Source organism: Salarias fasciatus, chromosome 12 (genome assembly GCF_902148845.1).
Source record: "Salarias fasciatus chromosome 12, fSalaFa1.1, whole genome shotgun sequence".
NCBI lineage: Eukaryota > Metazoa > Chordata > Actinopteri > Blenniiformes > Blenniidae > Salarias > Salarias fasciatus.
Window position 1 is genome coordinate 29,686,070 of NC_043756.1, and position 24,065 is coordinate 29,710,134.

General features: G+C 46.5%; 1 protein-coding gene across 3 annotated transcripts in view; it reads left to right on the plus strand.

Annotated features, from left to right (window-relative positions):
• Window positions 1-24,065, plus strand: part of abca2 (ATP-binding cassette, sub-family A (ABC1), member 2) — a 47,091-nt gene that overhangs the window by 19,278 nt on the left and 3,748 nt on the right. The window contains exons 3-41 of one of the 3 annotated variants that reach the window (XM_030103882.1): window positions 1,974-1,976; window positions 3,872-3,983; window positions 4,317-4,480; window positions 4,831-4,952; window positions 5,074-5,187; window positions 5,313-5,489; window positions 5,633-5,854; window positions 7,649-8,028; window positions 9,079-9,238; window positions 9,502-9,630; window positions 9,719-9,886; window positions 10,615-10,711; window positions 10,911-11,084; window positions 12,246-12,348; window positions 12,659-12,773; window positions 13,195-13,385; window positions 13,847-13,997; window positions 14,094-14,298; window positions 14,382-14,546; window positions 14,839-15,019; window positions 15,090-15,302; window positions 15,769-15,965; window positions 16,214-16,387; window positions 16,498-16,682; window positions 16,939-17,059; window positions 17,169-17,441; window positions 18,617-18,838; window positions 18,966-19,068; window positions 19,414-19,739; window positions 20,027-20,240; window positions 20,618-20,723; window positions 20,810-20,921; window positions 22,006-22,066; window positions 22,177-22,351; window positions 22,431-22,546; window positions 22,677-22,824; window positions 22,897-23,020; window positions 23,194-23,326; window positions 23,403-23,523. In XM_030103882.1, the coding sequence (XP_029959742.1) occupies window positions 1,974-1,976; window positions 3,872-3,983; window positions 4,317-4,480; window positions 4,831-4,952; window positions 5,074-5,187; window positions 5,313-5,489; window positions 5,633-5,854; window positions 7,649-8,028; window positions 9,079-9,238; window positions 9,502-9,630; window positions 9,719-9,886; window positions 10,615-10,711; window positions 10,911-11,084; window positions 12,246-12,348; window positions 12,659-12,773; window positions 13,195-13,385; window positions 13,847-13,997; window positions 14,094-14,298; window positions 14,382-14,546; window positions 14,839-15,019; window positions 15,090-15,302; window positions 15,769-15,965; window positions 16,214-16,387; window positions 16,498-16,682; window positions 16,939-17,059; window positions 17,169-17,441; window positions 18,617-18,838; window positions 18,966-19,068; window positions 19,414-19,739; window positions 20,027-20,240; window positions 20,618-20,723; window positions 20,810-20,921; window positions 22,006-22,066; window positions 22,177-22,351; window positions 22,431-22,546; window positions 22,677-22,824; window positions 22,897-23,020; window positions 23,194-23,326; window positions 23,403-23,523 (6,257 nt within the window). Of the gene's footprint in view, window positions 1-1,973; window positions 1,977-3,871; window positions 3,984-4,316; window positions 4,481-4,830; window positions 4,953-5,073; window positions 5,188-5,312; window positions 5,490-5,632; window positions 5,855-7,648; window positions 8,029-9,078; window positions 9,239-9,501; window positions 9,631-9,718; window positions 9,887-10,614; window positions 10,712-10,910; window positions 11,085-12,245; window positions 12,349-12,658; window positions 12,774-13,194; window positions 13,386-13,846; window positions 13,998-14,093; window positions 14,299-14,381; window positions 14,547-14,838; window positions 15,020-15,089; window positions 15,303-15,768; window positions 15,966-16,213; window positions 16,388-16,497; window positions 16,683-16,938; window positions 17,060-17,160; window positions 17,442-18,616; window positions 18,839-18,965; window positions 19,069-19,413; window positions 19,740-20,026; window positions 20,241-20,617; window positions 20,724-20,809; window positions 20,922-22,005; window positions 22,067-22,176; window positions 22,352-22,430; window positions 22,547-22,676; window positions 22,825-22,896; window positions 23,021-23,193; window positions 23,327-23,402; window positions 23,524-24,065 lie in introns of all 3 variants that reach the window. The other 2 variants (XM_030103881.1, XM_030103883.1) reach the window with 2 other exon arrangements.

The window sequence follows — 24,065 nt, forward strand, 5'->3', positions numbered from 1 at the left end:
TGGAACATTAAAGTAATGCCACTTTTGTCCTGTGGTGGCATTAGTGAGTCAGTGTCTTGTTTACTTCTTTTCTTACCAGAAGCAGCAGCTGCTGTTCTGTTTACCGGTTGAAAGAATAGAATTTCAAAAGTGGGCAGCCAGTAGCTGGCCTCCTGCTGACTACATTTGTAGTAAATATGTTAAAGTTAAAGTGCACTTGTGTGAAGCACTTTGGCACGGCTTTGCCGTTTGTAAATGTGCTATATAAATAAACTTTGACTTGACTTGACTTGAAAGTTTTATTGAGTGTTTTGCAAAACAATCTGTTTGTTTATCAAATGTGTCGATGTTGATTAAACTTAGGCCCCGTTTACACGATGACATTTTCCAGTGAAAACAGAAAGCCTTCGTTGGGTTTACCCGAGGCTGGTACTCAGAGCCTGACATGCTAACTGCTTCGTTTTCAGCGATTCTGCCATTTCTGTGGAAACGGACATTATCATCTAAACTTTGACGTGTAGCCGCCAAACTTCCATGACATGAAAATGCAAAAACAACGCGTTTTCACTTGAAACGTTGTGGTGTAAATGCCGTCTCAGTTGTGTGTGTCTTGGATGCAGAAGTGTCTCATTTTCTTCCCTCCTGATGCAAAGACTGATATTTTCACGGCCCCCACTGTAATGCAGCACTGCAGCAGGAGAAGCAGTAACAACGGGAACCACTGAAAACAGCCTCAAACTCACGTTGCCACCCGACTTTGTTTCTCTTTGAGTTTATTTTTCCTTGCGCTGCGGTCAGAGCTGTGTCTCGGTGTTGAGCTGCGGTGGAGGAGCTGCAGTGATCCTGCATGAGTTCCCCCGGTCTCCTCCCTCCTGTCGTCCATGTTCAGACGTGCTCCTGTGATACTGATGAAGCTGAGCAGCTCACACCTCTGCTCAGCCGTGGTCCGCCTCCTCGCCATGTGCCGAAGCTTCTGTGTCTTTAGCGTTCTGTCCAGGGCCTGATTTACTCAAAGCTGTCCTCAGAGCTAACGTGGCGTCTAAAGATGATATCATTATTACTTAAGGTGATTACCATTCTTAGATTTACTTTGAAAGCCTTTGAAATGAACCTTTAGTTGTGGCAAATGCGCGACCACAGCTGGCAAATCACAGCGATGGCCAATTTTAAAATTGTGACTGCTGTTCTACCGCATCGCACAGTGTGATGCTGCAACCAACAACCAGACATGCAGCAACAAATGATGATCGCCACAGATCAACAGATAGCGCTGAGACTGCACAATTCTATCATAAATGATAAATTATGTTTACCTTCATGCCAAACTGCTCCAGAATATGGTTAAAATATAATGAAGACATTTCAAAAAGACTGAGCGGAGCGACAGCATGACCAAGAGAAAGAACACTGGTTTTTGGAAACACAAAAGCATTAATATAATCTATATTAGTGTTTTTACTCAACAAAAATGAAACTGTTGTCACATTAACGACAGAGAAAAGTTCAAGCACCCTCTCCCACTCTGACCTTTTCGCTCTGCGAGAGGAACAGCGGTTCGATTCTGTTAGCTTCATGTGTTTATATCTGAAGCTGAGGTCCAGGATGACTGTTCGCACACGGTTAAATTCCAAAGATAATCAGAAGATGTTTTCTTGCGAACATTCTGAAACAGTGGTGAAGCTGCTGATCAGGGCGTGTTCTTGGCCACGTGTGCTGCTCTGCGACCGCGGTCAGTTTACCAGACCAGAGGAAAAGGATTTTTGGCTGCTGGTAAATCAGGCCCTCAGCTTTCAGTCGGTTCAGTTCTTCATCTTGTAGTTGTAGCGTCCACTTTATTTTTGTCATGTTGTTCTTTTTTTTTCTCTGTTCTTTCATGTTCTGCTCCTCTCTGTTTCTGTCCTCCTCTCTCTCTCTCTCTCTCTCTCTCTCTCTCTCTCTCTATCCTTCCTTCTTTTGGTGCATGATGCATGTTCTCCACATGTTGGACGGAGCAGTGTGTAAGTCTCATCATGTTTTTCCTCTCATCAGGACCTGCTTACCTTTAACCCAGATGTCTAAATCCTCTGAGCTCCTCCCTGATCATTAAAGACAGGATGAAAACCTGGACGATTCAGTCACTCAGTCCCGCTTCCTTAGTTTTTTTTCTTTTTTCTTTTTTAATTATGTTTGGAGAAAAATGGTTGAACCTGAGATTTAAAGAACACACAAAGAAAATACTTTTCCTGACTCAGCATCTTTTCTGCTCTACTTTTATCTGTTGTGATGAATTATTTATTCGGATCACATCAGCAAGCAGCACAAGCTTGGTGAATAATCTGCTTCACCTTCTGCCTGTTTTGTCACCTTAAAGGATCTCTGGATGAAACTACGTCCTCTTCATAAGAGTGAAGCCCCCCTCATCCATACAGTCAAATCTACCTAAAACACTTGAAAAGTCTCCCTTTATGGTCCTAATGAGTTTATAGCAGGTATTTAAAACCAATGAAACTTTCCTACAGAAACCAGGAAGGAACCTTGATGAAATATAAGTTCATTACTTTGTTTCCTCATTCAGGGCTGAGTCACTGAATCACTTTGTTTTAACTTAATCTATGTGTGTGTGTGTGTGTGTGTGTGTGTGTGTGTGTGTGTGTGTGTGTGTGTGTGTGTGTGTGTGTGTGTGTGTGTGTGTTCCTCTCAGCCCCGATCAATTATTTGGCAGCTCGAGTAAATGATTATAAGTAGTTTCATGATTTGACTCTGGTATATCTCAGCCACGTTAATTAATCTGACTTTTTTTTTTTTATTATTCTTGCATAACTAGTAACTCTTGTGATTATAGAGCATCTTCCTCCCACCTCTAAACACTGGCTGCTGGACTCAGAGGAATACACTTTTACCAATATTTAACGATAAATAATCTGATTAATCTCTTCATTTTAAAAAAATGCGTACACAACTGGCATTTTCTCTCACTTTTCAGTGTGTGATCAGAGTTTTTGTGTGTGTCCTTGTGTGATTTGATGGATATCTGTGTGATTTAAAGTCTGTTGCTCTTCTTAACCCCCTGACCTGAGCTCACCCCTCGGCTCTGGAGGATCCTGCCGTCTCAGCTCTGCTGGTCCGAGGGGACACATGTCAGCCGGTCACACATCCAGCAGATAATACAGAGCAACAGGTTTCTAACCTCACGCGAAATAGGGAGAAAATGTCAAGGCATTTGCTTCGATGCAGGATTTTTTATTTTGGGAAATAAATGTGACTACAAAGATTTGATGGTATTTCAAGCACATAAACAGCTTTAAATGCCAGCTCTGTTTGCAAAAGTGTAAAACTCTCTAGAATAAAAAAATTCTAAGAATAAAAAAAGAAAAATAGGTGAACCTATCCAAGCCTGAAATGACTGTATATTTGTCTGATTAGGAAAAACAAAAACAAACCTGGCTATAGTGGTCCAATCAATAAAATGTCCACTTTACAATGTAAAATATATTTTCTGAAAAGAATCAGTTGTAAAAAATAATTGAATAAAACATACCCAAAATATAACCTTAAAAAATATGTTTTTTAAATATAAAAAGAAATATATTAAGGTAACTGAAATACCACTACCAATAATATAATGTGATGTTTTTATTGGTGGTGCAGAAACTGAGATAACCCCAGGACAGAGCTGTCCCTGAAGAGGGCAGAGTGTGCAGAGTGAGGCCTTCTTCCAGCTGTGGTTATGAGCCGCCGTCTCAGACAGATGTGCTGGATCAGACTGTTCTGACATGTGGAAACGCCTCGGACCTCCAGCAGGACTCTCCTGACTCCTCCTCTCCTTTCTGTACTTGACAAACCCACCTCTCCTCTCTACATCTGCGGCTCCCTCCCTCCCTCCTTTTTTCCCTCTCCTCCCTCCTCACTGCAGCCTTCTACAGCGCCGCCCCCCTCACCTCCGCCGGCATCATTCCCATCATGCAGTCGCTTTGTCCCGACGGACAGCGGGACGAGTTTGGATTCCTGCAGTACAAAAACTCCACGTGAGTGAATTCACTCACAAATCTCCACATTTATCATTATTACTATTAGCTCATTTTTATATTTAATTTTTTTTTTTTTTGGGGGGGATTTACAAACTGGTTAAAGATGAAGAGATGCTTAAGGATCTGCTCCCTAGTGAAGGTTTTCATAAAAAGCTAAAATGTTTCAGTTTTCCACATCCAGCATATTCTTTACTATCTTCTGATGAGAATAGAATGTGGGGGTTTTATTTTTATGTTCAACACTGTCCAGCTGTGTCGGCGCTGTGGTTGTAGCAGTGACAACCTGCTGCTGCTGCTGGTTAAAGTCTTGTGTGTGACTCTGCCTGTCAGTGTGACTCAGCTGCTGGAGAGGATCAGCGAGGTGGTGGAGGAGAACCGCCTCTTCACCTCGGACCGGCCTGGTCTGGGTCAGGAGCTGGAGACCCTGCAGCAGCACCTGGAGAGCCTGAGCTCCACGCCGCTGCCCCCAGACTACAGCTTCAACAGCAGCCAAGGTCCGACCTGCACCCAGCCTCTAACAGCTTCCTGGAGAGATGACAGAGCAAAATCTGCCGAAATAACTTTATTTCGGCAAATAATAAATAACCAATTCTTCATACTATGAAACGCTGCATAGGATTAAAACACTAATTCTAATAATGCTAACTATGTAACAGCTGTTTCCTAGGAAACAGACATCGTTTTGAAAACATTGCATGAAAATGCAAAACTTTCCTGAAACAAAAAAGCAAAAACAAATAAGTGTTTCAGCAGCTGGCTCCCTACAGCTCTTATTAGTGGACTTGATTATAAAGTATAATGTTTGTTGCATTGTTTGCTGATGCTGTTGCTTCTCCGTTCGCAGGCTTCACGCTCGCCAGCGTGTTGAAGAACCAGACGCTTTTCCTTCAGTTCCTCCAGAAGAACCTCTCACTGTCTAACTCCACGGCCGGCCTGCTGCTCGACACGCCGCTGAGCCTCAGAGAGGTGAGTCGCAGTCCAACACGTCACCTCGCCGTCAGGTCAGACACACAGCTCCCGTAGTGTGTCTGTTTCCATGAGTGTGTGTTTTGTGTGTGTATTTTGTCTGTGTGTGTTTGTCCGGCAGGTGCACAGTCTCGTGTTTGGCACACCTCTGAGAGGCGGTGCAGGAGCTCAAAGCTGGATTCAGGGAGTGAAAGATCCCAAACAGAAACCAGGAGATAAAGGTCTTCATCTGGAGGTGAGTCCACAGGAAACCCTGAAGCTTCCGGTCTCTGGATCCAAAATGGATCCATTTTGAGGAAGTTCAGCATTTAGCTTTAGAGATGAAAACAAACGGTGTAACATTGTTTCTGGTCCACTCAGGAGAAGCTGCTGGGAGGAGTCCACAGTCTGGACGGAGGTCTGATACACGGAGCCTTACGAGACCCGACGAAGGCGGCCCACCGGCAGGCTCTGCTCCGCCTCATGTCCCGGGCCTTTGGCCTGGCCGATGTGTCTGGAAGGCAGAGGAGCGACCAGCAGGGCATGAAGGAGGCGGAGGTACCTACATCAGGCCTCGGGAAGACCTGGATTAGTCTTTTGTTAACATTTCCACAGCATCCCACCTTTTTCAGCTTTTGAGTTGAGCTGTGGCTGTAAACAGGTCTAGAGCGATTCATGTGACGTGCTGCTCCGGTCTGCAGGGGGCATTGCTGAGCGGGGCCGTGCTGGAGGCCCTGACCTGCGGGGAGAGCGCCTCCGCCCGGCTCGGCGACATCCTGCTGGTCCCCGAGAGGCAGCGACCGGTACTGCAGGCTTACCGCAGCACCCTGTGCAGCCAGGGGGAGGGTCAAAGGTCGGAGCGCTTCAGGCAGCTGAGCCTGGAGCTGAGGGAGCAGATCAACAGCCAGAGTCTCGCCGAGAAGGTACGCTGAGAATCTGCACCCTAATTCAGAGGAGGGGGATGAGGAGGCTGTGATCAGCCTGATGGTATATTTGATATGCTAAATAACTGTTTCACAGCTTACATTTTTCTTTAAAATTTTTTGAAAAAAAGACATTTAGATGATTTCTGGGACTGTCTTGGCTGACATGTCTCTACAGCATCGCGTGGCGGTCAGGGGCAGTGCCTCTGGATTGGCAGACCGGGGTGGTGGTCCCCCTGTTTGAAAAGGGGGACCGGAGGGTGTGCTCCAACTATAGGGGGATCACACTCCTCAGCCTCCCCGGGAAAGTCTATTCCAGGGTGCTGGAGAGGAGGATCCGACCGATAGTCAAACCTTGGATCCAGGAGGAACAATCCGTTTTTCATCCTGGTCGCGAACAGTGGACCAGCTCTAGACCCTCCATAGGGGCTCGAGGGTTCGTGGGAGTTCGCCCAACCAGTCCACATGTGTTTTGTGGATTTGGAGAAGGTGTTCAACCGCGTCCCTCGTGGTGTCTTGTTGTGGGGGCTCCGGAAATACGGAGTCTGGGGCCCCTTTAAGGGCCGTCCGGTCTTTGTATGACCGGAGTAGGAGTCTGGTCTGCATTGCCGGCAGTAAGTCGGACCTGTTCCCGGTGCATGTTGGACTCCAGCAGGGCTGCCCTTTGTCACCAGTTCTGTTCATAATCTTTATGAATAGAATTTAAAGGTGCAGCCAGCGGCCGGAGGGGGTCCGGTTCGGGAACCACAGGATTTCATCTCTGCTTTTTGCAGATGATGTTTTCCTGTTGGCTTCATCGAACCCGGATCTACAGCACTGGGGTGGTTCGCAGCCGAGTGTGAAGCAACAGGGATGAGGATCAGCACCTCCAAATCCGAGGCCATGGTCCTCGACCGGAACAAGGTGGCTTGCCCTCTCCAGGTCGGTGGAGAGACTCCCGCCCAAGTGGAGGAGTTTAAGTATCTTGGGGTTTTGTTCACAGTGGGGGACGGATGGAGGTGAGATTGACAGGCGGAGCAGTACAGCGTCTGCAGTGATGCGGTCGTTGTATCGGTCCGTTGTGGTGAAGAAGGAGCTGAGCCGAAAGGCGAAGCTCTCGATTTACCGGTCAATCTACGTTCCCACCCTCACCTATGGTCATGAGCTTTGGGTCATGACCGAAAGGACAAGATCCCGGATACAAGCGGCTGAAATGAGCTTCCTCCGTAGGATGGCTGGGCTCCCTTAGAGATAGGGTGAGGAGCTCAGTCACCAGGGAGGAGCTCGGAGTAGAGCCGCTACTCCTCCACATCGAGAGGAGCCAGCTGAGGAGGCTCGGGCACCTTTTAGGATGCCTCCTGGACGCCTCCCTGGGGAGGTGTTCCGGGCATATCCCACCGGGAGGAGACCCCGGGGAAGACCCAGGACACACTGGAGAGACTATGTCTCTCGGCTGGCCTGGGAACGCCTTGGGATCCTCCTGGAAGAGCTGGAGGAAGAGTCTGGGGACAGGGAAGTCTGGGCATCCCTGCTGAGACTGCTGCCCCCGCGACCCGGCCCCCGATAAGCGGTAGAAAATGGATGGATGGATGGATGGATGATTTCTGTTTTATTGTTTGAGTGAGATCTCAGCATAAAGATGTTTCCATCAGAATTCTGAGACTCAGTTTAAAGGCGACCAATCAACAAAAAGATCAGAAAAATGAGAAACTTATCAAGTTTTTTTTTTTTTTAATTTTTATTGGTGGAAGCTAATGAATGAAGTCATGACTTTCATGTGTTGCTAAGCTGAGTGTCCCCTCCGTTCCCCCCCAGCTGCACCTGGAGCACCCCCCCTCTCTGCTGCCCCTGACCCAGTCCCACCTGGGGGCCCTGCTGAAGGACCTGGCTGATGTGGAGCGGCTCCTGAAGGATGTGGACGTCCTCTCCGGCCTCGCCCGCCTCCTGCCTAAAGGGGCCTGTGCCGGGCGTGCTGCGACCCCCGCCGCCAACGCCAGCTGGGCCCTCAACGCCACCACCTGGGGCCTCAACGCCACCGATGTCCCTCCGGAGGAGACAGCGGGGGAGGAGGGAGTGGAGGGGGCAGGAAGGGGAAGAGGAAGAGGGAAGGAGGACGGAGAAAACCCTCATTCTCAGTTCTCTGCGTTCGTGCAGCTGTGGGCCGGACTGCAGCCCATCCTGTGTGGCAACAACAGGTGAGCGCTGCCACAGGAAGTGGCCTCACAGTAAAAATCACACTTCCTGCTTCCTGCTCACTGAAACGACACTCTGCATATCAGCGCCACATCTCAGGGAAGAAAACATTTCTGAGTGACAGTGGTTACCTTTCGTAGCGTTTCAGGGGTTTGTTTGCAAGACGACGCTCAGAGCCAGTGAAAAAGCAACTTTTTAAAAAAACAACTCACAAGGCGGAACTTTTTGGAAATGCTGCTTCTGCACATGCACGCCCCAGCTACAGTAAATAACAACAATGGCGGTCCTGTCATGACTCTCAGTCCAGATTCTCCTTGACTTGGTAATTTTAGAGTTAACAGTCACTGTATTCCATTCCAATGTAGTCGACTTAACACTTCAAATGCGCCATGGGTTGTGGTTTACGCAGGCAAAAGAATCATTGCCCACAAAATTTCCAGTGAGTTTCATCTTGGTTTATTTCCTGACTCAAGCAAACAAATAGAAGTCTTCATTTCCTGCTGCCTCTCCCCCCCCCCCCCAGGTGCATGCTGGTCCTATACCTGCAATCTCCATAAATAAACTCCAGGTGCCAGTGGCAATACTTAAATCTACAAAAAATTAGCACAACAGAAAATAAGGTGTCATCTAACCCAAAGCAAACATGAAAAATAAACAAATAATAAAGCTAAACAAATAAACACTACATGTGATAATACAAAACAAAAACAAATCAATAAATATGCAGAAAATATACAGAGACTAATTTGTAGCTCCTACAATTACAACCAACAGTGCCAACTTGTGGCCCAACATGCGAACCACATCATTTTCATCATTTCTTCTGTTCCAGTGCAAAAAGACATTGTTTTCAAATCATTGTTCAAAACGTGAAATCTTGGAAAGTAGCGACTCTCACTCATACATTAAACTGCTGATAATCTATATTGACACAAGACTCTGAAGCCGATGTGAGAAAAATAAGACAAACCTGGATATTGGAAGTGGTTTTTCACTTGTTTCTGTGCACGCTAGCAGGATGTGAGGCTGAACTGAGGCCGCTCTGGTTACAGGATCATCGAGCCGGAAGCGTTGAAGCAGGGAAATATGAGCTCTCTGGGCTTCACCAGCAAAGAGCAGAGGAATCTCGGCCTCCTGGTTCACCTGATGACCGCCAACCCGAAGATCCTGTACTCGCCCATTGGCTCACAGGTCGACAAAGTCATCCAGAAGGTAGGAAACCACTGAAAATTACGTCTCCTTTACTGAAACACCATCACTCTTACCGCTAGCTCACAGGCAGGGTATTTGATTATCAGCAGTCAATGTGCACATGAGAGACAAATTACTGGCTACTTTTTAAATCCCCGTAACGAATAAAGTGACAGCATTAGATATCACTGCACAGTGTTTCACATCAAGAGATTCCTGTTTCGAGTCTGAGACAGAAGGCCTCCCTGTGTCCCTTCTTTCAGCTGTGTTTCCGTCCCTTTCAGGCCAACGAGACGTTTGCGTTCGTGGGGAACGTGACGCACTACACCAGAGTGTGGCTCAACATCTCGGCCCAGCTGCGGACGTTCCTGGAGGAGGGCCGGCTGCACACGCACCTGGTGTGGCTGCAGCAGGTAGGCTCCAACACCTCCTCTTCTGAGTGCCTGAGCGGCGCTCCGCTGCTGCATTGCCACCTTCTTCTTCTTCTTCCTCCTCCTCCAGCTGTCGTCGGAGCTGCAGCAGCACCCGGAGCTGCTGAACGGCACGGACAGCGAGCTGATGCAGCAGCTGATGGAGGGGAACTACAGCCTGCCCAACACCTCCACCCTGCTGGAGCAGCTGGACACCATCGATAACGCCGCCTGCGGCTGGACGCGCTTCATGTCCAAGGTCAGCTCGGCTCACACACAGCTCTGTTTCATATTGAGGTCAAGTTTACACAACAGCGTTTAAGAGTGAAAACTTTCTGAGCATTTTGGGGGTGTTTTTCCCCAACAACGTTGATCAGAGTCACACTGAAAATATCTCCCAAGATGGAAGTTTTCAAAAATGACTCTGCCTCCCTGGAAATGGGAGACAACGCAAGTCTTTGACAACTCATTGACTGTCTCAGTGGAAACTGGGAAAAATGCAACTTTTTGAAAATCCTTCAATTATGTCTCTGAAAAAAGCACATTTTTGAAAGATTGCACATGCACACAACAATTGTGGTAGGTCATTCTGAACATGCACAAGAACGATTCATTCATGACAGTGAATACAGCTTGCGCTTTTCACTCTTATATGTAATAAAGTCACATTTTTTTCTTTTTCTCTTCCAAACAACCAATAATGAGTGGATCCTACTACAGTATATTTCAATTACTGTCAGTTACACAGTAATCTATCATTTACTCTGCCTCTGACTCTGGAACAAACTTCTTCAGGACATCAAGATTGGAATATCGCCTCACACCTTCAAGTCACATCTGATACACACCGCTTCAGAGTGAAGAACACAGCAGAATAACTGAAGTCAACATGCAGACAGCAGAGCACAACTCCTGGGAAAAAAGACAAACAAATCTGCCAATAAGTGCTCATTTTAAAGTGACGTTATCACTGTGTCGTCTGTCCAGGTCAGCGTGGATGTCTTCAAGGGTTTTCCTGACGAGGACAGTATTGTCAACTACACCCTGAACCAGGCCTACCAGGACAACGTGTCCGTGTTCGCCAGTGAGTCGTCACAGCAAAAACACCGCCACTACGTCACGAGTGTTCCATTTGAATGTTTCTGTTGTCTGAATTTGTTTACCAGCCATGCTCGTGTACACACAGTGGTGAGCTAATCAGTGAAAACCCAAATGTGGCTTTCAAAACTGCAGAAAGTATCTAGAGCCGATTTGTTTATTATTATTTTCTCTTTTTGCTCCAGGTGTAATTTTCCAGACCAACAAAGATGGGTCCTTGCCACCACATGTTCTGTATAAAATCAGACAAAACTCCAGCTTCACTGAGAAGACCAATGAAATCAGGAGAGCCTACTGGCGCCCAGGACCCAACACAGGAGGGAAATTTTACTTCCTCTACGGCTTTGTTTGGATCCAGGGTAGGAGCATTTTTCAGAGATACTGTTACTTTACTGTACTCCGTGTAGAACTCAGCATCAGCAGAGAGAGATGAGTTTTCTCTGAATATTCTGCTTATAGCGCTCTTTTTTAGTTTCTTCATTGTTGCTTGATTTGTATCTTCACACGGTCGACTCTTTAACCAGTCGTGAGTGACTCTGTAACCAGTCCTGTGTGGATACTTTAACCAGCTGATTAATCACTCACGGCTCGGTTTGAGGTTCAGACCTACAGTTAGGTGTTATTGGGTGTAATTTTCTGGACTGGGTTGTGATGTAGAGCTAATGAATTGGTGAAAAAGCTGTGAGCTGTTATAAAGACCATCGGCTGAACTTGTGTTTTACATGTGATCTTTGACTCATTCAAAGGTTTTTTGTTTTTGTTGTTTTTTCTGAACAGTACTGTCTCGGCGTTTGTTGCAAAGCCGTTTGCAGGAAAGCCATTTTCTTAAAGTTTACTTAAGTCAATATAAAGATTTTGAATCTCAGTGGAAACAGTTGTTTATTAACACCATCTGTTCTGTTTCGTCAAAGATGAAAGACATATTTATCTCACAACATTCTGATCTACCTGCCAGGATTTGCTCCATTGTTTGTGTTGGAACCAAAATCTGTCTTATCTCTTCCTTGAGTGAGTCTGACCCTCCCCTCAGTTTTCCCTCCTCATTCCAGAGAGTTAATCTTTAGTGTAAATTCCACATCAGTGTGTTTGACGAGCAGACCAGCCTCCATTACTGATTGTTCTGGATGATGCTACTGAAAGCTCAACACGTTGAAGCAGACAGGTGGATGAGAGTGTTTCAGATCGATATACCTTTCCTCTTTGATTTCACCTGAAGGAAACAACTAATCACTGTTGACCTGGATAAGTTTGCTTTGAGACGCCTCCTACCCGGACAAACACCCGCAGACGTTCCATCCAATAAATAAAATGATTCAAAAGTCAAAACTCCAAGACTGGAAAAATGTGGTGTTTATATTAAAAAATAATGAAAACTCTGCATTAAACTGGAGTTTAGAGAAGCTGTAGCAGAGCTGCTTTCACACAGCGCAGCAGTTTTAGATGTAGTTAATAGTCTTGTTTTTGCCTCACTGCTCGGCTCAGGACATGTGAATGAACAGAAGCGTCTTCTTTCTCTCCAGATATGATCGAGAGAGCCATCATCAACACGTTTGTTGGACACGATGTGGTCGAGCCTGGAAACTACGTTCAGATGTTCCCGTACCCGTGTTACACCAGAGACGAGTGAGAAGCCTGCACTATGTTCACAAAGGACACACACTCATTCTCACTGTGTTTTAATGCTTTCATTCTGCTGAATTTTATTCAAGTTTTTGTTAATACCCTTCTCTTTAAAAGATAAATGAATCATATGTTTTACTTTATTTTTTTGTTTTTACTTCATTTTTATAGGAAGACTTGGACATATTTTAGTCTGTTTTAATGGGTTTTGGAAATATTTTGGACAAATTAAATTCATTTTAGACAACTTAAAAACGTGTGTGTGTGTGTGTGTGTGTGTGTGTGTGTGTGTGTGTGTGTGTGTCCTCTGCAGCTTCCTGTTTGTCATCGAGCACATGATGCCTCTGTGCATGGTCATCTCCTGGGTTTACTCCGTCGCCATGATGATTCAGCACATCGTGGCAGAGAAGGAGCACCGCCTCAAAGAGGTGAGGCCTGATTGGTCCAGCATTGTGGAGGCGGAGCCTGCCTAAGTTATTGAAAAAGATACCAAGACTGTAAATCTGCACAACACTGAGAGTTTTTTTTTGTTTGGATTGTGGGAACTGCACAACTTCTCTCAGCTGTTGCTGCTTCTTATTAGTCAATTAGTTTGTTTCTTTATGAAGAGGTAACATCCACATTACAGAGCATCTTCCTCCACTAACATCCACATTATAGAGCATCTTCCTCCACTAACATCCAGACAATAGAGCATCTTCCTCCCACTGACTGTTGTAATGTTAGATTTCCCTCAATCTACTGAATATTTGTGAATAGTTCCAGTAATTAATCCCCAGTGTTTATTGACATGTATAACAGTACACAGTGTGTGTGTGTGTTTGTGTAACTGAAGTGTCGCTCTCTCAGGTGATGAAGATGATGGGTCTGAACAACGCTGTCCACTGGGTGGCGTGGTTCATCACCGGCTTCGTCCAGCTCTCCATATCCGTCACCGCGCTCACGGCGATCCTGAAGTATGGTCGGGTGCTGCTGCACAGCGACCCCTTCATCATCTGGCTCTTCCTCACCATCTATGCTGTGGCTACCATCATGTTCTGGTGAGACCCCTGACCCAGAGACCCCTCCACTGCTCCACAGCATCAAACCAAACAGCGGATATAAACTACATGCAGACTGACACAAACAGCTCTGACAAAGGGAAACTAACTGCCGCTACAGCATGATTATGTTAATCACAGCTACTGAGGATACAGGCAGGATAAAATATGAAACCTTTCTGAGGCAACAATGCAAAAAATATGCATTTTCACTTAAAACGGTGTCATATAGTTGGAGCATTAGTCACACTGGGATGAGGAGAGAAACCCCTTCCAAGATATAAGACCGAGTGTAGTTAATTCAAGTTGCTTTTAGGGTTTGAGTGATCTGATTATTTTCATGTGTTTGAATAGTATAATTTGTAGGATTGGACTTGATGATGCACTAAAGATCTCTGAAGTCTTTCCTTTGGAATGTGTGAGCTGTAAATCAAAGGCTTGAGCTTTCTGCTGTTTTCCAGTTTCTTGGTGTCCGTAATCTACTCAAAAGCCAAACTGGCATCAGCCTGTGGAGGAATCATCTACTTCCTCAGCTACGTGCCCTACATGTATGTGGCCATCAGGGAGGAGGTGGCCCACGATAAGATCACTGCCTTCGAGAAGTGCATCGCTGTGAGGCTTTTTCACTTCCTTTCACTAATCTCTGAACCTGAGGCTAACTCCACGAGCAGCGTTTGCTGATTGTGTTTGTTGTTCTCGCTCCTCCAGTCTCTGATGTCCACCACAGCTTTTGGCCTGGGCTCTAAGTACTTTGCGTTGTATGAGGTGGCGGGTGTGGGCATCCAGTGGCGGACCATCAGCCAGTCCCCGGTGGAAGGCGACGACTTTAACCTGGGTCTCTCCATGATGATGCTCATCATCGATGCTGCGGTGTACGGCGTGCTCACTTGGTACATCGAGGCCGTGCATCCAGGTGAGAGATGTTTCTCTCCTCACATCGCTTTCAGCTTCTCATAGGTTACTCTGAATGCCTAACATGCAGTCTGTTTCCTCCAGGAATGTACGGGCTGCCCCGCCCCTGGTACTTCCCTCTGCAGAGATCCTATTGGTCAGGCAGCGGTCGTGTGGAGACCTGGGATTGGACGTGGTGCGGAGGCGGAGCTACCAGGCTCAGCGTGATGGAGGAAGATCAGGCGTGTGCAATGGACCAGCGGAGGTCTGGTACGGAACAATATGGCCAACAAGGATGGCTTTTATAGATGAGATTTTAAGATTTCAGTCAAGGAACAAGTCAAGGAGTAGAGTTATAGTTACCTGACCACTCTATCAGCACTTATTCCGTTATGTTTTACTCCAGACACAACAGCTACTAGCATTAGAAGGATGCTGGTGTCAAATTACAAACTGTCAGTTCTGGAAGTATTTCAAATAAATTAGTGTTTTCAGGAAGGATTGTCTTTGTCTCTGTTTTGTTCACACCTGACCCTGGTCTGCCTTGTGGTGGTCCTTCCAGAGGAGATGCGTGGCATCGAGGAGGAGCCGAGTCACCTGCCGCTGGTGGTCTGCATCGACAAACTGACCAAAGTCTACAAGACCGGCAGCAAGCTGGCGCTCAACAAGCTGAGCCTCAACCTGCACCAGAACCAGGTGGTCTCCTTCCTGGGACACAACGGAGCTGGGAAGACCACCACCATGTGAGAGAGAGAAAGAGAGAGAGTGTGTGTTTGTGTTCAATCCGCTAACATCCAAACTATATTTTGATAGGTCCATCCTGACCGGCTTGTTCCCGCCCACTTCGGGCTCTGCGACCATCTATGGCCACGACATCCGGACGGAGATGGAGCGTATCCGACAGAATCTGGGCATGTGTCCACAGCACAACGTGCTGTTCGACAAGTTCAGCGTGGAGGAGCACCTGTGGTTCTACTCCAGGCTCAAGGGCATGGACGAGGAGGACATCCGCAAGGAGATGGACAAGTAAGCACATGCCTCGTCATCACCACGTCTGTGTGACCCCTCTGAATGTGACCGTCTGGCACAGTCTCCTCATCCATTATCTTAAAAAAATCCTTTGTAGAGAAGTGTATGGAGGGCTGGAGATAGTTATATCCAAATAAAAACATCTGGAAATTAACTGAAGCTTGTAAAATTGTCTTGTGGAATTCATTCGTAGCTAACTCACACGGAGTTACACAACGAGGGGCTTCTCATTTCTATCAGACGTGGATTAAACATGTAGAGCAAAACTGAAGTGGAACAATAATGAAAAGAGAAGAAGTCCCACGGTAGAGCCTTGGGGAACGTCAGATGGACTGAGAACTCCGAAACGTAATAAGTCTATTGTGAAGAAATGTTGTCAACCAGATGAATCTTCTGGAGACAAACTGAGGAGGAGAACATGAGTGCAGAAACGAGCAGCTGACCTTCTCCTCACATGCTGCAGGATGATCGTGGACCTGGAGCTTTCCAACAAGCGTCACAGCCTGGTGCAGACGCTGTCTGGGGGGATGAAGAGGAAGCTGTCTGTGGCCATTGCCTTTGTGGGCGGTTCTCGGGCTGTCATCCTGGACGAGCCCACGGCCGGAGTGGACCCCTACGCCCGCAGAGCCATCTGGGACCTCATCCTCAAGTACAAACAGGGTGAGCGACAGTCTACCTCAGACTCAGTCCTTTATCTTGTTAAAATAGTCTTAAATAAATGTGAAATGCAAAAATAACAGAATTTTAAAGATGGAAATGGGATATCCATCATGAGTAACAGTCAAAAAAGGTACAATCAACAAAAGCTATCGATTTGCATGTTTAAATTTCAGACGTGTGTGAATCCTTCTTTTGTGCACCTCTGGTTCTTGATATTGAACCCACTCGGTGTGTTTCCTCCTGCTCAGGCCGGACAATCCTGCTGTCCACTCACCACATGGACGAGGCCGACCTGCTGGGAGATCGCATCGCCATCATCTCACACGGGAAGCTGAAGTGCTGCGGCTCGCCGCTCTTCCTGAAGAGCACCTATGGAGACGGATACAAACTGACGCTGGTGAAGAAGCAGAGCGAAGGGCGGGGTGAGTCACAGCTAAGATCACAGATCAGATAAGAAGCCACATTTATTGACCTCTGAGCTGCTGTAATGTGTGGATTACCTCTGATATTGTCGACTGTCACATCCCTCCAGGTGAGCTGCAGCCGCCTTCGTCTCTGTCTCCATCCTCTCTGTCACCCTGCTCTGAAGCTCGGGTCACACAGTTTATCCGACAGTTCGTAGCGTCTTGCCTACTGGTGTCTGACTCCAACACTGAGCTGTCCTACGTCCTGCCCTCCGAGGCCGTCAAGAAGGGCTGCTTTGAGAGGCTGTTCCAGGTAGCGCCTCCCAACTTCCTTCCCCTGTAGCTCAAGTTCTAAAAGAAAAGTTTCTTATTTGAACATAGTTTGGAAAGCCCTACTCTAAACCACTGAGTCACTGCTGTTCAGCCTGAACCTCACGACTTTTATTTGTGGACTTTTTCCACAAGATATTTTCTGTGTTGTACCTTTGTGACCTTTCATCCCTAATGTTGCATGTATTCCAATCTGTGCATGTCCTTCAATTTCCTTCTTCTTCTGGGGTTTCCTTTAGGCTTTGGAGCAGAGTTTGGACAGCTTGGCTCTGACCAGCTTTGGAGTGATGGACACCACACTGGAGGAGGTCTTCCTCAAAGTGTCAGAGGAAGATCAGTCTCTGGAGAACAGCGATGCTGGTAAAACTGAGTGACTCGCAGCTGAATGCTTTCCAGGGTCATTACTGTCAGTTCAGACATATTTGGTTATGTGCCGATCTGGTAATCCTTCCCTTCATGGTCTCTGCAGACATGAAGGGGTCACCAGGGGGCAGCTCGGTGGGGAAATCCTCGGTGGGGCCGCAGGATGAGATGGGACCCTCAGTGGAGAACGAGAAACCGGAGGTGGAGCTGAGTAACCTGGTGATGTGCTCCAAGCTGAGCCAGAGTCAGTCCTCCCTGAAGTCCTCCTCGTCCGTGGGGTCAGTGCGGGGGGACGAGGGAGGGCTGTACGCAGACTTCTACGGAGACTACTGCCCGCTGTTTGACAACGGCCAAGAGTCAGACTCTGCCAGCCTGAGGGGTACGACAACACCACACTGTCTGTCATTCAGACATCACAGTGATGCCGAAACAGGACGCACTGAGCAGGAGTATCATTATGAGCTTCACTAATAAATACAGCTGATTATTTCTATACCTGTGGCATGTAGAAAAATGTCTCCAATTCATTTTTAAAAAGTAATCAAGAACTGTAATCCACCAGTGGGTTGGCACTAGTGCAGCAATATACACATTCTTTATGTAACTGAAGGTGACTGAAGTATTTTTTTTTTTTACAAAATAACCAGATACGTGTTCTAAGTAATGAGGTTCCCTGTCTTGAGTGGTGTTCAGCAGCGCACCTGGTGGCACAGCCCCAAAAAGCTTTGTGGGAGGTCAATGTGAGTCCTCCCCCTGTCTAACATGAGGGAGCGTTGCTGGGGTTGCTGCAAGAGTACTAACTACATGTTGCTCTGACACACCATTTAAGCTTGGTCTCTTTCTTACTCGGGTGCTGCACAGAGTGAGAGTTGTGGGTCGAGTGTGGGTCCAGGGAGGGAAACACTTGACTGTTTGTGCTTTATACACCAGACAACAGCTCAGAGTATTCTGCCTTTTAGAGCGAGCGGCTGACGTCCTGGTAATGGACCCATAAAAGAGATTCCAAAGTCTTACTGGGCGACTTCAGTGCTCACATTGGCAATGACTGGACAAACTGTAAGGAGGTGACCTGATCTAAACTTGAGCGATGAGTTGTTGTTGGACTGCTGTGCTCATCATGGATCGTCCATCACAAAGACAAGGATGCTCATAATCATACTTGGGAGTCAAGCTCTTTGGGTCTCAGGTCGAAGGTCGAGGTTGTGGTTTCACCCACCTGAGACCATATGTCCTGAATACTCAGGTGTAGAGAGGTGCAGAGACCATCTGGTGGGTAAGACTACAGGCCAGACCTGGCAGACCCAGGCGAATAGTGAGGGCAAGCAGTGAAAGACTCCCAGAGGACTCTGTCTGAACTTATTTCAACTCCCACCTCCATGAGAATGTCTCCCATGTACCAGAGGCGGCTGAAGACAGAGTCCAAGTAGATCCTGTTCAAGACCTCCACTGGTTCATATTGACTTGCTTTTGTTTTTTTTTATTTAATTGTTTATGTGAATTTGCTGTGCTTCCATGTCTAACATGGTTCATGTCTGTGACTCTACTGATCCTCAGGGGAGGCTGAGAACCCCTCATCCCCGGAGCCAGAGGTCCTGGAGGGGCAGGGAAGCTTCAAGCTGGAGGGTTGGTGGCTGAAGCTGAGTCAGTTTCATGGTCTCATTGTCAAGAGGTTCCACTGCGCAAAGAGGAATACCAAAGGCCTCTTCTCCCAGATCCTCCTGCCCGCCTTCTTCGTCTGCGTGGCCATGACCGTGGCCTTATCCGTGCCAGAGATCGGTGAGCTATTCCTCTCAGGCTCGTCAACTTCAGTTCTTGTCATAGTTCAATGATTGACTTCAAATCAGTTAAGACTCACAAAGAAACATGAGCGTTCAACTCTTTTCCTGTTCCATCCCTTTCCCAGGAGATTTGCCTCCACTGATTCTCTCTCCATCTCAGTATCACAACTACACCCAACCGAGAGGCAACTTCATCCCCTACGCAAACGAGGACCGGCCTCAGTACAGGTAGCGCCTTATTGATTTTCCATGTGTTTCTGTGCAGGAAATGATCTGCTGTGTCTTTGCTCTTGATGGACTCAGTGTGAGTGACAAAAACATAGACAAGAATCAGAAAAGAGGGGAAGGATTACAATATAAAAGGGTGAAGTAACTCGAGGGTGATTTATAACTTTCCCCTATCATATTTTTCACTCCAATGAAATAACAAATTGAGAAATAAAATGCATACACAGTTACAGGCATGCATACATACAGCATTGATAATACAGTCAGTAATGTGGGTGAAGCTGTGCTAGCAAACTGTTTTTGAAAACTTATTTGATTTTAAATATGCCTGTTCCCGCCTCTCAGGAATAAACTGTCCCCGGACGCCAGCCCACAGAAGGTCATCAACACCCTCCGCCTGCCGTCGGGTGTCGGTGCCACCTGTGTCCTCAAGACGCCTTTCAACAGCACCCTGGACCAACTGGCCCAGACCCTCAACCCCTCCGCCAATAACTCCAAGACGCTGGCTGCCCGATACTTCGACTCCATGTGTCTGGACTCCTTCACGCAGGGTGTCCCCCTCTCTAACTTCGTCCCACCACCTCCCTCTCCGGCCCCCTCGGATGACCCTGACCCCCGTTTTGTGGACGGCTTGTGGAACTTCACGGTCGCTCCTCCGACTACAGTCCGCGGTGAGTCGGATGTTCAATGCCTTCACTTTAAAAGTTACGTCAGGTTACAGACACATCAGTCTTAGCTCTTAGAAAGTGACGCTAACTGCTACTTGTGCACACTATTGCTAATCAAAGCCACTGTGGACACAGGCTGATTCTAATGCTGCTTCCCACAGCACATCTAACCCATAAAAAGATAAAAGCTAAATTTAATCCAAAACACTGAGACAAAATATGTGTCAAAACATCTCAAAAACAAAGAATGAATGAGTGAAAAGGCATCTTTCTTATTCCCGTCCTGTCAGAGCCCGTCACCTCTCCCCCCACCCTCCCGCTGTCCATCCACGAGCCGGTGCGCTGCACCTGCTCCATGCAGGGGACGGGCTTCTCCTGCCCCAGCGGGGTCGGGGGGCGACCCTCCCTCATGAAGGTGGTGACGGGCGACATCCTGGTGGACATCACGGGCCGTAACGTCTCCGAGTACCTGCTCTTCACGTCGGACAGGCTGAGGCTGCACAGGTAGGACTGCTGCTGGAGGAAGGCGTGAAGAAGCTGCTCCATCCCCTTTCTGATCACATTTGGTTCTTCTTGATGAAAAACTGCTATTATGACGCAAAAATTTGAGCATACAGCATCTCTAAACTGTCTTTATGTGGACATTAAAATATAACATACTTTCTATAAAATAATATAATATAATATAATATAATATAATATAATATGATATATAATATAATATAATATAATATAATATAATATAATATAATATAATATAATATAATATAATATAATATAATATGATATATAATATAATATAATATAATATAATATAATATAATATAATATGATATAATATAATATAATATAATATACATGAACTCCTTTTGTTTTAATAGATATGGTGGTCTAACAGTGGGAAACATACAGAAATCAATCCCAGCATCCTTTGGGAGGCAGATCCCTCCGATGGTGCGTAAGATTGCAGTGCGCAGATCAGCTCAGGTATGTCGGCCACACAGTCTTTGAAGATTAAAAAATAGATTAGATTATCAGAATAGCAAACAGTCTCAGAGTCCCTTGTGTTTCAGGTCCTGTACAACAACAAAGGTTACCACAGCATGCCCACATACCTGAACGTGCTCAACAACGCCATCCTGAGGGCCAACCTGCCCCCCTCCAAGGGGAACCCCGCCGCCTACGGTGAGGACCTAGGTTCAATAAAATATTTTTGAAAGAAAGGATCAAGGATTGGGGTGGACGGTGTTCACAGCTTTTGTTAAAAATGTCAATGAGGGGCTCCTTGTTAAAGGGATACTTCAACATTTTGGCAAATCGGCCCATTTCGCGCAACTCCTTAGTCATTTCGAACAGCATACTTACTGTTTTTTGTGATTGCGAACTGTTGTTTATTCTGTGGTGAGTCGAGGAGGGCTTTGCGGCGGACATAATGGAAGTGGATGGTATTTTTGCTTCCCCTTGTCAAACTCATCAAATACACAATCCAACAACCCCAAAACACTTTGGTGGACGCAATATAATCCGCACATTCACTACGCTGTGAAATATTAATGCAAAATTACGAGATTGAGTTGTTTATGCGAAGATGGTTAAGATGGAACTACTTACTAAACATGGCGTCTGGGCGTAGTGATTTCAAAAGAAAAAGTAGTTCCCAGTATTTGCTTCAAGTGTCGTAACGCTACAATATTATTTGTTGGTGTTCCACAGCGTAGTGAGTGTGCAGATTATAACGTGTCCACCAAAGTGTTTTGGGGTTGTTGGGTTGTGTGTTTGATGAGTTTGACGAGGGGGAACAAAAATACCATTCACTTCCATTGTGTCCGCTGTTAAAGCCTCCTCGAAACAATAGCTCCTCATCACAAAAAACAGTAAGTATGCTGTTTGAAATGACTAAGGAATTGCGCTTAATGGGCCAATTTGCCAAAATGTTGAAGTATCCCTTTGAGCTTTATTGTATTTATTTATTTATTTATTTATTTATTTTTTTACCAGCCTCTAGTAAAAGACCCTCCAGGACCAGAACTGGACACTAAGGGCAAAAACTTTGGGAATCCTTTTCAGTCAAACTCCGTTAAAGTTGTAAAGTTTTCTTGACCAAGTGGAGAGAGCACAGACTATGACAGGAGAGAGTGGAGTGGCACATTAAAGAATCCCTCCCAGCAGTGTAAACCTGCAGCAACAGCACTAAGAAAATGTCCGAAGTTGAATTTCGTGATCTCTCCTGATACACAAAGCACAATCAACCATGATGCGTCTTTTGCAGGTATCACATTGACCAACCATCCAATGAATCGAACCAGTGCCAGCCTCTCTCTGGACTACCTGTAAGTTCATTCTCCTTCCTGTCAGTTTGAGATCCTATTTGTCAGGATTTTCTTCTTGTGTTTGCCATGTGATGGATGTTTTTCACCGTGTTTGCCTCTCGTGTGTCCAGGCTGCAGGGTACTGACGTGGTGATTGCCATCTTCATCATCGTGGCCATGTCCTTCGTTCCCGCCAGCTTTGTGGTTTTCCTCGTGGCAGAAAAATCCACAAAAGCCAAACACCTGCAGTTTGTGAGCGGCTGTGACCCCGTCATCTACTGGCTGGCTAACTATATTTGGGACATGGTGAGTTTTGCACACGACGTGAAGAGGTGTGGGCGTTCTCAGGGTGACTCGCCTCTGAGCATGTGTCATCTCTCCTCAGCTGAACTACCTGGTTCCTGCCACGTGCTGCGTTATCATCCTGTTTGTGTTCGACCTGCCTGCCTACACCTCTCCGACCAACTTCCCCGCTGTTCTCTCCCTCTTTCTGCTTTATGGGTGAGACACACATTTTTACTGATTACTCATAAGCTCTGCTGTGATTCTCTGATAGTAGTATAAAGTACAAGCATGATTCTCAGCTGTGAGGAGAATTCTGTCCTGAAGAAGTGCCCCTCACTTCCTCCAGGTGGTCTATCACCCCCATCATGTACCCGGCTTCCTTCTGGTTCGAGGTCCCCAGCACTGCTTACGTCTTCCTCATAGTCATCAACCTTTTCATCGGCATCACTGCGACCGTGGCTACATTTCTCCTTCAGCTCTTCGAGCATGATAAGGTGGGTTTGAAGGTCTTCTCAGCTCACCCTGCAACATTTTCTGTTTCACACCTGCTTCTTCTCCCTCTGCAGGATCTGAAAAAAGTCAACAGCTACCTGAAGTCCTGTTTCCTCATCTTCCCCAACTACAACCTGGGCCATGGTCTGATGGAGATGGCCTACAATGAGTACATCAATGAGTACTACGCAAAGATAGGTACGCACAACCCCACTGGTTAAGTCACAGTGCTCAAAAGTCTGAAAGAGATCAACCAATCAACCAGTCAGTCAATCAATCTGGTAAACAACCAGTCAGACGATCAACCAAACAACTATGTCTGTGAGACTTATTGATAGTTTTGTAAAAGTTGTTGTGGACGTCTCCTTCAGGTCAGTTCGATAAGATGAAGTCTCCTTTCGAGTGGGACATCGTGACCCGGGGGCTGGTTGCCATGACGATCGAAGGCTTCGTGGGCTTCCTCATCACCATCCTCTGCCAGTACAACTTCCTCAGGAAACCCCCGTGAGTCCCGTCGAACAGAGCTGGCATCTCTCTCCGTTTTCAGTTGCCGTTTCACTGAACTCTGCTCTACGTCCAGGAGGGTGCCGGTCAGCTGCCAACCCATCGACGATGACGATGTGGACGTGGCCTGTGAGAGACGGCGAGTTCTGCGGGGGGACGCCGAAAACGACATGCTGAAGATCGAGAACCTGACCAAGGTATGAGGCTCACATGAATTAAACACAGAGGAGGAAGGATGGAGTTTTTGGTGTGCTGATTCTTGGCGATGAATCAGTAGGAGAGTTATTACCCAGAAATAATTTTTTTCTGCACATTATGAAGATCTGTGATGATTTGTTTTTCATTTACATAGTTTGCTCAGCCCTGTTTACATGACGATGTTTTCAATTGAAAATGGAAAACTTTAATTTTGGGATTCCATTTGTTAGGCAATGGTGTTCAGAGCCACTGAAATTGGCTCCCAAGGTAGGACTTTTTGAAAATGCTCTGTAGAAATGTCTGGGTTTATAAACCCCTTCCCCCCCATTTTGGTACATTCACAGTATTGTATTTCCTTCAGCGTTGGATTGTATAAATGCTCGTATAGCTTGATTGGCTACTTAAAATGTCAATTAAAGCTGGCGCACAAGTGTTCTCATGGGAAATATGAGCAAAGCTGATTCTCCAAAAACCTGGGATGCTTTGTTAAAAGTGAAAAGGGTAGTCAGGCCCCTCTCAAAACAGTTGGGATGCTACAGGA